The sequence below is a fragment of the Hippocampus guttulatus genome, chromosome 8, assembly GCF_054856545.1.
Source record: "Hippocampus guttulatus isolate MCC_2025c chromosome 8, RoL_Hgut_1.0, whole genome shotgun sequence".
Lineage (NCBI taxonomy): Eukaryota > Metazoa > Chordata > Actinopteri > Syngnathiformes > Syngnathidae > Hippocampus > Hippocampus guttulatus.
The window spans coordinates 17,582,728-17,596,279 of NC_141268.1; the positions used below are offsets into that span (position 1 = coordinate 17,582,728).

The following is a 13,552-nucleotide window of genomic DNA, read 5'->3' on the forward strand; positions in this document are numbered from 1 at the left end:
ATCCACTTGTCGGTACCTCGTGAGCGAGTGGGAGGGTTCCATTGTCTGAATGGAGGCTGTCGTTGGGAGAGCTACGATTGGATGCCGGAGTGCTGCTGGGAGAAGAGTCTGGAAGACAGATTTGCCATATTAAGCCAGTGTTTGTGAGATCTTTGTAAATCAGCCACGATCGGCATCGGAAATATGTTTCAACAACAAATCATGTGTTGCCAAAATACACCAGGGTCACCGATGGTACATTGGTCCAAGCAGCGCGCAAATCGTCTACCGAGAGTTTCTGTCCTGTGCTTGACCGCAGGAGGGGCGCTGATCTTTCTCTGCAACGGGTTTGGTCTTGTGCTGATGAGTTTCTTTAACTTCCACTTCAGTGTCGGCTCAGACACTGCATGCATACACAAAAAACAGAAATAAACACGTGAGGAAACACGCGCACGACGCACAACACTCACATGCAAATATATATCTATATTTAGCCCGTGAATGGCAGCCTAAAGAAAACAGAAATGAAAGACGCACAAAGTGCCTCAGAAAAAAAGAGAGCACCACACAGATGAAGTAAAGCTATGAACTTCAATGTTAAAATTTTAACATCCGCTAAAGAGATTAAGCCAATATCCGAACCATGTCAATGGCATAAAATGTTTATTTCAGCGTCCGGTACTGCCCCAACTCAAAAAACAAAAACCAAACAAACAGTATCTGGTTCAGAAAAAAAAAAAAAAACCACCAAAAACAATAGACGACTGGAATAAAGCATGTTAATAATCCCAGTAAAGCAAGTCGTGCTTGGTGTGCTTTCGGATGTTCGCGAGAGGATCTAACCGCACCTCCTGTCATTCTCACGGTGAGAGAAACCTGCTGTACTCTCACACAGTTCATTTTACACATACCTAAGTCAATGTTATGTAACTGTTTTGCTCTTTGTGTCTCACTGTCACTGTTGCTTTTACGACTTGGGAGATTTTGCTCTCTCGTATTCTCTTTCTGGCCCTGCAGGCCTGGCGTTTCAAAACTCGCCTTCATGCTAACAGAGAGTACGCTCCCGTTCGTTTTTTTTTTTTGTTCTGTTTTTGTGGCTGACGAAATCCAAAGACAGTTAAAATGGAAAAATCACAAGTATTTATTTTTTCTCACATGGAGACGGGAACAAGAAAGGAAGAACGGCGCACCTGTTCTCCGCAGTTCCTTCCGCTGGATGTCACCGGGTGACGACTGAGACTTTGGGGGCATGTCTGGAAGTGGGCGCCTTGGTAAGCAAAACAAATTTTGTTTCACAAATGTACACTCAGAGGACTCTCTTTTTTGTTTGTTTGTTTGTTTGTTTGTTTGGACTGACCCGTATCCTGGCGTGGGACTGTTGTGTTTGGGGGTGACCCTGTCATGGGTGGGCTGGCTCTTCATAATGATGTGCTCTCTGAGTTTCTGCCTCACCAGTGGACTGGCTACCGCACCTGCAGGTCAATGTCGAGATCAAATCATGACCACTTCTGCGAACACTATGACTCCATATTTTTCTCTCCTTGAGGAATTTTGGACGCCTCCAAATTGCACCGACAGGCCAACCGCACCCTTTCAAGTGAAACTGAGAAAATGAGGAAAATCCGCAATATTTCTTCTGAACAATGGCGCAAGCAGGATGGTTGACGAATAGCAACATCAAAAGTTGTCCCCGAGGCCACTCTCCGTTTCCTGTATCGGGTACAGCTTGAGGTGCTTCCTGAAACAATCTGTCCGGTTTGACGTCGGTTTTTGCATTAACGCAATTTCCTTGGAATCTGAGCGCAAAATGGCTGGAAATCCCCTTTTTATTGGAACATAGATGCAGTGACTCAGATAAAGACCATGTCACCAATCTGCCAAGAACAGAATCGAACACCGTGAGTCAATCAATCTTGTCCACAGGAACACTCACTTTGTTCATTTTTGCTCTTTCGTATTAGCTGCTGCAGCTCTTCTTGCTTCTCAGCCTCCATCTCCCTTTGCCTTTGCTCGGTGTTGTACTGCAAGAAGAAAATGATGATGAAACCAAACATGAAAATTCGCAAGGACCACGCTACCAATGAGTGGTCCATGGAAAACATTGCTGCTTCACAACAGTGATGAGGCGGTGGCGACCAACGGTCTGAGTTTGCGCAGGTGCAAATCCATCTGCGAGGACTCAAGGGCACGTTTGTACGTACCTGCAAGTGTTGGTATGGAAACTGAGAGCAGGGCTGAGAGGTAAAGGGTCCCAGGAACAAGGGACGGTGGGGGGCCAGCATAGCCGAATCTCGGCCTGGATGAACCAGCCTGTGGGAGACACTTAGGTCCATGGACTGCTGCCCACTTTTGGGTAGTGAAAGACCTTTGCTGATGGCATCCACTATGGAGGGGAACAGAAAGAGGAAGAAATTATTTTTACTAATGGGCGAACGGGTACCTGATGACGTATTGCGTCAGACATGTGAGGACAAACGGTAAAAGACAGAAAATCGACTCCAGCATTAAAAAAAAAAGGTCTTGTGACTTGTGAAGTCAAGGCAATAAGTTTGAGTTCATTATTCCGTTTTTTTTCCCTCTCCCAGGGCGAATTAAAACAAAAAAATAAAGGCAAAATTCAGCACTCGTGCGACAAGCGAACCAAACGTCGGTTGTCTGAAAGATAGACAGATAGATACAAAGGTGAACATGATTAAGCAAAATGTGGCAATTATGTGGCAAAATGGAGAGCGCCACTGGGCTGCAACCACTTGTGCTTTCGGGGGGGAAGGAACAACATGACATCAGCGACGGGAAGTGGAGTGACTTGGAAGGAAATTTACCGAGCCTATTCGCCTTCATATGACTGCAACCCACAACATTGCTCAACATTTGTCATAAGACAGACAAACTGTTCTTTTTTACCGATATGTAATAGTGGAAAAGATTCTATTATTAACCCTTTCAGGGGACAGCGGTGACGACAGTGGGCAGCTTATCATGTTATCGGGTTACAGGGTGCATGAAAGGGTTAAAAATACAAACTCATCAAACCAAACAGAAAGCTCAACAAAGCGTCGTATATCCTAAGGTGTGGCGAGGCCCTAGGCACCTGCGAATGGGAACTGACGCCACCACGGCTGCGTGCAGGTCCGCATGCCGCTGGACACTACGGACGGACAAAGGTCCAAATTAAAGCTCCGAATGGCGACAGTAAACGTCTCTTCAGTTTCGTGGTCACATGCAGCTCCATTTTGGGCCCAGTTCCCAAAAGTCCGACTGACTCACAGTGAACTAATCATCTCTGTGAGGGTGTTTCGGGTTTGCAAAAGTGTCTCCCACGCCCGCTTGCACACGGCAGAATAATGAAGGGAGTCGATGAGACCAGGAGGATTTACAGTACATGCTAATGTGCATGTAAGCTTCATCCGTTTCACTTCTGCTATTTGTCACAGACGGCCTTGAGCAGCAGCGTTCACATTCGCGGAAAGTTGTGAGGGATTTCTGGGTATTATTTGAAACGGCGAGGAATGTAATCAATCCTAAAAAGAACACCTGGATGGCACGGCTGCCTCAAACTCAAAAGAATTTGGGTTCATATCATAATTTGGGCTTTTCAGTGAGCAGTTTGCATTGTTTTTCCCATGCGTCCATGGATGCGCTCGATACAAGAATGCTGCGCTGCGATTGAATGGTGACCGTTCGGGTCGTAGCCCGCTTTTCGTTTGTTGAACAGGATGAGCGGGAGAAAATGGATGGATGAAAACTAGAATCAGTCACTTTAATACTCACTTGTCACACAAAATAAGCAGGCTAATAGTCAAGTCATGTGGTGCACATGGAAATCACAACATGATAAGATGCCAGGGTATTAGCGAGGGCAGGCGAGCAGGAATTAGCTAAACTCTTTTCAAATGTTTCATTGACTTTTATTGACTCTTTTTTGATGTCCCGTGGTGTCCAAGAAGACGGTCTTATCGGTTACAAGAAAGACGGATGATTTACCGTCAACGGGACAATGTAGTATTTTAAGCTGCGGCCGGCTGCTTTGGTAGCGTGTGGAAGAACCATACATGGCCACCACAGCCCATCACCGAAACCATTCTAAAATATTCACATTGGTGGGTCTTAAAATTGTAAATATACACTTACAGGACACTATATTAGGTACGCCGACAGAATCCACTTTTGATTGGCGGTCAAGGTATTAATTCAACAATACAGTGTGAGTATTGGAGGAGTTCTCAGGACTTTTTGCAACCCTCCCATCGTGTGCGGTGCCGTTTCAGACCGGCGCAAACTCCAGTTAAACTCATAAGCATGGACCTGAATAAGTATTGTTTTTTGCCATGATAAAATCTTTATGTGTTTTATGAATAACCAGAACGGTACAGTATCTCAAAGTGATCCTGTGTGAGTAGTTTCTCTCTTTCTCTCTTCTCATTTTGAGCATTGTGGCGCTAAAAATAAACAGGAGACAAACTTCTGGTTTCTGTAATGGCATATTTGTTTCACAACCATCCATCCTCTTTCTGTGGGCCTTCTGCACGCAACGCATGCACACACACACACACACACACACACACACACACACACACACACACACACACACACACACACACAGACACTTGTGAACTTCCTGTATCTAAAGTTAGTCTTCACCATAACATCCTCTTGGTTCATTTAGGCAAGCAGAAGCTGCTATTTTGGTTGAATAGATTTACTGGCACATTGCTGCAGCTCGAGAGTGCAGATGTCTGTCAGCTGTATTTATATCCACGCCGCGGCCTAAAAGTTTGGCTTTTGTTTATTGTTGGGTTGAAACGAATGCCACTTTTGTCACTGGACGGAGTTCAGTCTGCAAGTCACGCTTTAGACTAAGTGAGAGTTACTATTTGCGTACATACAGTAAGCACTGCATCATACTTGAGGCTTTGACCTGCTTCAATTAGCAACGGTGCAGTGAGACTATATGACACACGCATGCGGTGACGTGCGCAGAGGTTCATGACTGCCTCGACTTGTTCCCACACTTTGAACCACGCGGCCTTGAATGTGATGCGGTTTTTTTAATGACTTTTTACCGATGAGCTTGAAGCCGTTCCATAGTCATTGTTATTTTCCCCCAAAGTCTCGTTACATTCGACCAATGAAAATACCGAACACGTCACAGTGGACCAATGAAACCGTCTCAGGCCGCCTTCATACTGAAAATTCATCAGCCATTTGCGGTTGGAGTGTCGGCTGCCCAAAATGTGGAAGTCGGTATGCGAAGAAGATATATATAAAAAGGAGACAGTAGATAGAGCGAAAATAAGCATCTTGAGTTAAGTGTAATGAACATAGGGAACAAGTGCCATAAATACAGCCATCTCAAATGTAGCCACCCCTCAGTTTGGCGACTGACTCCTACCGTCGCTGGCAACTGACGACAGGTGGTAACGGCTCGCCATCAATTGCCCGTGTCAATTAATGGGTGTGTTGTTGCTTGAGCCGCACGGGGAGCGATGCCTCTCCCAGCTGCGCTTCGCTTCTTGGCCGTGTAGCCAAACAGGAAAAGTGCGCATTCAACTATTTTAATATTTAAAGCATTGACATGATTGGACTGAAAGTGAAAATGGATGTCGAGCACAGACCAGGGAACTAAAATGAAAAATAATTTCATGTAATCATCATTAGGTTGTCGCTTTTTTTTTTTTACTCTTTCCACGCCCTGACATGATGACAACAAACACCAACACTCCCACTTAGATCCACTTGATTGGGTACGCCTGCGGATTCGATCTATCTATCCATTTGAGCAGCTGGAGCCTTCGTCTGATGAGGTTCATTCAAAGAGCTCACTCAAAAATCATCAAAGGTATCAAAATGAGCTAACCATGATATTTGAAACAACTGTCGGCACTCGGCAGAAGATTTCCAAAAACCTACAACCCCAGTAATTATAATCAGCATATTTCCCAACGATTAAAGGCTCTTGCATTTTATTAGCTTGTGACAGCGTACTGACGTCACCGTCATGCCCACTTTTAGCAATTCATGCTACTTGCCACCTAGCCCCGAGTTTCCCGCCCTCCCCCCTTCTATTCTTACGTTGAGAGGAATGCACAGCTGCTGGGGACATTCTGTCCCTCTGCTTCCGAGCAGCTGGAGTATCAATCTCCAAATGCGTGCATCCATACGTGTGTGTTCTTGTGTGTGTGTCCACTCTATGCCTGCCAAGATATTATTAGCTTGCAGTTGCTTCTTTTGAGTGTACACAGCAGGTCTTGGTGTTTGCATATGTCGGAGTGGGCAACAGTTGAAGGTGCGCGTCCGTACGCATCAGCAATGGTGTGTGCCGGTGTATTAACAGGGCCCTTAATAGAAGCCATTTGTTTCTTTTGAAGGGACCCCTATACTATATTGCTAAGTGCATCTTTCAGCCCATGCAGCCAGCGCGGCTTATTTTTAGCGTCACCTGTCGTTGTGCACACGTTACATTGTGCGATCATGCAAGCGTGTGGTCACATATTAATAGCAGTGCACAGTGCATTCTTTGTTATGATGAACGTGGGGCATCAAGTGCATTAAAAGCGAGAGCAACTGCCGCCCCACACGTGTTTGTAATGGTTGCCCACGCAGTTGGGAATAAAATCAGTCCGAGATAATTGCGGTGCAATTTGTGTCCTGCAAAATTTCACTTTATCATTGATTATCAAAGACGTCCAACGGTATGTGCACAAACGACCCACCCCCCTCTTGTATTGTTTACAAATCTGTCGAAATATGCGTTTGTGAGCACTTCTCCTTTCCCGAGATCATCGGTGTGGCAGGGCTGGACTGGCACTAAAACTCCATGCAAAAGGAGAAGTGTTGCGCTTGTCAGAGGCACAAATGGTGGTCACATCAGACACTGTCCGGCTTCCTAAAATTATTGAAACCCACCGGCCCTCATCTAATAAAACTGCACATTTTCGAGTGGCCTTTTATGATGGGCAACACAAGAAACGACACTGTGCCGCTTATTTTGTACTAAGGTCACGGGTCAACCGGTGCCTATCCCAGATCACTTTGGACGAGAGATGCGGTACACCCTGAACTGGTCGCCAGTCAATCGCAGGGCACACAAACATGTAGACAAACAACCATACACACCTTCGGACAATTTTAGAGTCTTCAATTAACGTTCCATGCATGTTTTTGGAACGTGTGAGGAAACCGGAGTACCTGGAGAAAACCCACGCAGGGCCGGGGAGAACATGCAAACTCCACACAGGAATGCCGGTGCCGGGATCGAACCCACAACCTCTGCACTGTGAGGTCGACGAGCTAACCACTGGACCACCGGACCGCCCCCGTTGTAAGTCATGTTAAAATTTAGCTACGGTCGCCCAAGTTGGGGTGGATTAATTCTATCACAATTATTTCCTTTGGGAAAAATTGTTTGAGAATTCAAAAAGTGAACTGGTCTTATCATAGCTCCTATGCTGTGTGCGGTTTGCACTTTGCCTGCCACGTTCTTCAACTAACATGAGTCACAAAGTCTCTTGATATTCCGTCCCTGAGGCTGTGCAGGCTAAGCAAGGTAAGGTACTGTCAGCTCACTTTTAACGAGCGTGGGCGTGATACAATGTCACAAGCTAGCATGTTCTTTAGTGGGACTTAAATTGATTTCTCGCAACACAGACAGACTGTCGTTTGTTCCAAGTGTATCGCTACAAAGGTCATCCTGAGTGGACGGGCTGCTTCCCACGAGACTGTTTTGAACTGGGAACATATGAAAAGTGTTATTCGGGCCATTTGTTTACACGAGAGCATTGATGGAAGCGCAAACGGTGGGAAGCCAGTCTGATGCAAAAATGATTGAAATGTATCGCAGTCGAGAGGTTTTTAAATTTGACTATTTTGTCAGCTACAGGCGAAACTTTCTTTCTTTCTTGTTGTGTGAATGAATTCCTGGATTTATGTATGGCGCTGAGATGAAAAAGTTTTTCACCTGGATAGTTTTTCACACTAGGTTGGCTTCTGGCACCATTCTGGTATTAACTTACCAGCAGTTTTGGCTTAAAAATAAATAACTCAAATGTTGCTGGCTTTGTTTGACTCGTGTTGCTACTGCTGATTCTTCCCATCTTGTTTCCCACACACAATAAACAAGTAGTCCTATTTCTGTTTATTGAGGAGTGTATCACAGTCATATGAGCTGAAATCTGAAATCAGGAACAGGAAATGTGATCTACGGCTGTGGCCTGTCCAGAACACTGCGCTTATTGTCAGCACGCCGCGACGGATCACGTTGGCAAACACTGGAGACTTGTAAAAGGTTATTTCCTGGGTAAAAGGTTGCGATAAAACGTACACGCCAAACGGATACCTCGCAATGACTATCTCAGGTTTACAGGTGGCTTCACTTCACGATCAAGCCTTTACGAATTGAGTAAATACATTCGGAGCAGGAGACCAGAGGATGGTTGGTTACCTTCACATTCAAAATCAGTCAGGCGATTACACAGATAAACTCAATCTTTATTTTTGGTAATTTCTATTTATTGCCGATAAACACTGATAAGAAGCCTCGACAGCCCAATCCCTTCTTGTCATGACTAAATTAAGAGATCCGACTCATCCTTTGGTGGCTGAAAATTTAAATTTCTTTTGTAAAGGCAGTATAGAAGAATTGTTGTTAAAGCAACAGAGCCATGAGGGCAATCGCCAAGTGCATGCAGCATCTGCCGTTCATTAGTTCAGCTCGAGTGGCTTGTAAGATGACAGGAATGATTTCATTCTAGAGTAAACAGTAAAAAATAATAAATCTAAAGAAATGCAAGTGGCATGCTAGTTGAACTGAAAATTTAATTTGTCTGTAGGTGTAATTGTCAGCGTGAAGGGGTGTCCGATTTGTTCGTCGCCGCATCCCTTCCACACAGGGTTTGCGATTGGCCGAATCCCATCTAACGTTATCATCGTCGTATCCTGCTCGATTCCGTTATTAGTCCCTGTCGTTCTTTTGTTTCAGGTGCTTTCTTTCCCTCTCAAATTTGGTTTGGTTGAGCCGATTTCAGCGCACCAAACTCCTATTTTCGCACAGAAAAATTGTTAGACGCTAATTCTGGGTCACCGTTCTGCGTGACCTAGTATTAGGGCAAGATTAATGGGGGGAAAAAGAGGAAGAAGAAGAAGGGAGAAAAAAGGACAGCAATCAATTCTGTCTATTTGTTCCATCACTGATGAAGCCTTTGATGAACAATAAACCACTGCTGGACAGCAACAAATAATGTCAGATCTCATATCTTTATCAGGCCTCTTCCAAGGAACAGCCCATGAGGCGGTCACAACTTGAGGTAAAGTGACACCCTTGGTGTTGAATAAAAAAAGGCTGCTTATTGTTCGTTTCCAGCCTTTCACACACACGCATACACCGGCGGATTCGATATCAAGCCATTCAAAGGACGAATGATATCTTCTATAAATGAGATAAACAGAGGAACACATGATCTGAGAAACTTGAGAGGCAACAGAAAGCCAGACAGTGGTGTCAAATCCTTGGATAAGGGCGCGCACACACACACACACACACACACACACACACACACACACAAAATGAATGTAAGTTGAATTCTGCTAATAGCAGCCAAACTATGACCTCACCCATCCCAAAAAGGGTCACGTCATGGCAATATTCCACGAACTGTTGCTAAGCGGGTGCGTATTTCTGCATGTATCACGACTCTATACATGTGCAGATTTTCATTTTGAGGCGCTTTGAGGGCGTGATACGCCAACGCTTTTGTCCCGTGAATGTAAACACATTCAACACAGCTGCCCAAAAGTTCTGACATTACGCAAGCAAACATCTGTTGCCTAGCAGAAAACTTTCCAATTTTATTGCGAGTCGAAATTAGTCCAGCAAGGGAAGGGGGGGTCACATGCACGGTATTTGTGATTTTTGTCTCCTGTAGCATTCACGTTTTCGTAACTTGGAATATGTACATACAGGGGGTCAGACGAATGTAAATATAGCCCTGCTTCCTTCCTTCCTTCACTGAAAAAAATATATACTTTTCTGCTTTCCTTTCTTCCTTGGTTCCAACCTTCTTCCCTTCTTTCTACCATCGTCTATATTCATACCCCTGTTTTTTTTCTGAGTATCTCCTCTCTTCCTTTCTGACTTCCTTCAAAACCCCTTTTTCTTTCATGAGTCGAAGCAGGTTTTTATTTTGCATCTTTCCTTCCTTTGCTAAAAGCTACGTTTCTGCCTTCCATTCTCCCGTCACATCTGTTATTTATTCATGCGCCCTTACGTCCTTCCTTTCAGCCTTAAAACTGCTATTCTGCCTCCCTTCCTTCTCCTCTTCCACCGCAGACCTGCGAGTTTCTTATTTTCTTCATTGCCTCCATGAGTTCCTTCCTGCTCTCCTTCCAGTATCAGAAGAACACTTTTTTAAAGTATTTTAAATACACATGTTAATTTAAAATGCAGACCTGTATGTCTACTGTGTGTTACAGTATACAGTTCGGACCATGAATATTTGACCAGAAATCAAATTTTACAACAAACTGTCACAACCTTTGACATTGGAACAATTTTGGCTTTTTTTTCTGTTTGTGCAGCTTCGGGATGGCTTGTTTTCCCTGCACAGAAAGCTTCTTTGACCCTATGTCTTTGCAACAAAACCTTCCACATGCAAACAACACACCTCATATCAACTCCAGGCCTTTCATATGCTTAATTGGTAACGATGTAACCCGAAGAATTAATCAAACCTGCCCATGAAATGACCTTTGAGTCAATTGCCCAATTACTTTTGGTCTCTTTTAAAGTACATGCTAAGGCGCTGAAACGTGCATTTCCTTCATCCAATGTGAAAGTGGTTAGAGTGCTCTCAAATGAATGCTGGGAGTCGGCACTTTATATCCATGGTCATTATGTAACGATAATTGGAAGATGTTTCATTCAACAGGTAAAAACAACAACAGCAACAATGGTGGAGCGAGAGGAGGGGCTGGGGGCGATGCATTGGCTCCAGGGGAATATGCTCGCACTCCACGGGTGCCAGGCCAGAAAATTGGCTTTTGGGTATTTTCAGATTTTTCTGTGGATTTTCTTTCTCTCCACATTTACCCTTGTTCTTCGTATGGAATATATCATGAATGTTTATCAGGGTTTTTCGAAGAATTTGGGGGATTGTAAAAAAAAAAAAAAAAAAAAAAAAGGTTAGGAACATAAAAATGAATGTTGATCACTTTTTGATAACGTGCTTCCAGGTTTTTGGTTTGCGGACCCTCTGCAATAGCCTTGGCCACCCCATTGCCCCCACCCTTCCAAGGATAAAAGTCTAGCTCTGCCACTGAACAACAACAACTTGTTTCAGTATCATAAATACTGTATATATATATATATATATATATATATATACATATATATTTGTTTTCATTATTAAGCTTGCAGGGACCACGTTAGCATTTAAATTGAAAATGAGTTTGAACACATATTTAATGAAATATCAACATTCTCACCGAGCATAACGAATACATGGCGATGCCATTCGAGTTGTGTTGTTTTGTACAGCAACATTAAAGACAGGACAGGGCTTATGTTGAAGTCGTCGCTTTCGTAAGGCATTTCCATGTTAGCTTAAATGTTAGGTAATATTGCCTACCTGGTGAAGGTGAAGTTCAAAACAGTCGAGGCATTTCCATTTTTGCATAATAAGACCGATGGGTTTATTTAAGGGAAGAGTATCGTGTCACACAAATGAAACATCCTTGTGGCCGTTGTTAAACGACTGACTTAACAGGTTAGTCCAACCCGGATCTCACACTGAGCGGCAAAAGCTTGTCGCTCGTGACGGTTGCTGCTCGTGCTCGCATTCGGCCTTGGCTAGCGAACTTGGACGCACTGAGTTCTCGTTCGAAATGTGTTCGCAGTGACTGAAAAGTGTTCCTCATTCCTCGCCGCTCGCACGCAGTCTCACCTTGAGTGTGACACGAGTGGGAGGGCGTCATCTGCTCAAGTGAGACTTGAGGGATGCGCAAATGGCGTGGGTGCGGTTTTTTTTCAATCTTGGAAAGTATCACGAACAGTCTGAACACAGTTTATTTGTAAATTTGTCGGGGGGGGGGGCGGTGTTTGTTTTTGTATGATGACAGCTGTAAAGAATATTTGGTGTGGCCAAAAAAGGTTGTCAACGGATTAGAAACGCCTTTCAAAACAATTAAGTGCACACCTTACTTGGCAGGTTGTGGTTCTCTCTCTCTCTCTCTCTCTGTCTCTCTCTCTCTCTCTCAAAAGAAAGAGAAAACAATGATGCCAATGGCCTAACAGCCTGATGAACTTCAGGAATTGTGCAGTTAGTGTCTAATCAAAGCATTTCTCAAACAGTGGCATTTGTCTACTCACCTGCAGAGTACAAGGCATTTATTTGAAGGAAGAAGACCTTTTATTTGGATGAATTCCCGCAGATATTCGTAATTTCCTTATTTGGGGGCGGGGCTCGGTCCCACCTGCTGCTGTACTATTTTTTTTTCTTTCAAATGAGATGTTCTATTTGAGGTGAGGCATTTATTTGTTTAAGGGGGGGGGCATGCATAGTTAGAATTGGGCCGGCTGTGTGGAGTGTTTGTATAAAATTACTCCCACATCTTTGACCATAGCAACAATAACAAGGAGGAGAGTTTACCAGTTCAATATGGTTACTAGATAACAATTTAGCTTCTTTTACGACTGTTACTAGTGTTAATCTTAATTCTTCTTTGTATTTCCCCGCATGTCCCTTGGCACGACGGCCCCTCTCGCAGGTCACTCTTGGTACTACGACAGACAGTTTGGGGGAGTGCAGGTGCTGCAGTCAGGAGACACATTATTTTCTTGTCATGTGTGGGGAAGCATTACATTAACGAAGACACCAGTTAAAGAATACAAGTACAATGTTGCAGTAATGATGTTTATGTCCAATTGATTCTGCTCATATTTTGTTATTATTTATAATATTTATATATTTTATAAATAGTATATATATATTTAAACTATAAACAAATAATAATATATATCATATATAAATAGTCTTATAAATTAGTCTAATATTATAAATATTAGACTCTAATATTTATAATATTAGACTAATTTAATATATTTATTCTACAAATATATTGATAATGCTTTATTTTATATTGCACTTATATTGAACTGTGTACAGTTCTTTTCTGAAACATTTATTTTGTGTAATGAAACACTTAATTTTTTTCTCACCCCCCCCCCCCTAATTTTGCTGCTGTAGACTGCAAATTTCCCCAGTGTGGGACAAATAAAGGTTATCTTATCTTATCTTCTTATCTTATCTTATCTGCATTGCTCCAATATACACCTGCAGTCACAGTGCACAGCGGTTCATCATTTTCACAGAGTTGCATCTCTCGCATGTTGTCAAATCTCACGTGTCCATCTCCACCTTTCGTCAGAACAAACAACGTGCGACAGTGAATCCGAGCCGGTGTTTTATTTCATTTGACCCAGGCTGACCCTGAACATCATCAGATTAACCATTGTGCAGCTCAGTTGATTAAGAGGAAAACGGTATGGCTTGAGTGAGAAAACATCATTGTCTCAACAGCT

General features: G+C 43.5%; 1 protein-coding gene across 3 annotated transcripts in view; it reads right to left on the reverse strand.

Annotated features, from left to right (window-relative positions):
• Positions 1–13,552, reverse strand: part of LOC147201556 (histone deacetylase 7-like) — a 35,608-nt gene that overhangs the window by 18,492 nt on the left and 3,564 nt on the right. For 2 of the 3 annotated variants that reach the window (XR_015101644.1, XM_086118157.1), the window contains exons 2-7: positions 2,181–2,362; positions 1,913–2,000; positions 1,337–1,451; positions 1,170–1,246; positions 269–382; positions 17–108 (exon numbers count right to left, since the gene is read on the reverse strand). Coding sequence is in view for 2 of the 3 variants with exons in the window: in XM_086118157.1 (XP_085974283.1) it covers positions 17–108; positions 269–382; positions 1,170–1,246; positions 1,337–1,451; positions 1,913–2,000; positions 2,181–2,312 (618 nt within the window). In the remaining variant the exon portion in view is untranslated. Of the gene's footprint in view, positions 1–16; positions 109–268; positions 383–1,169; positions 1,247–1,336; positions 1,452–1,912; positions 2,001–2,180; positions 2,363–11,600; positions 11,919–13,552 lie in introns of those variants that run through there. The other variant, XM_086118158.1, reaches the window with a different exon arrangement.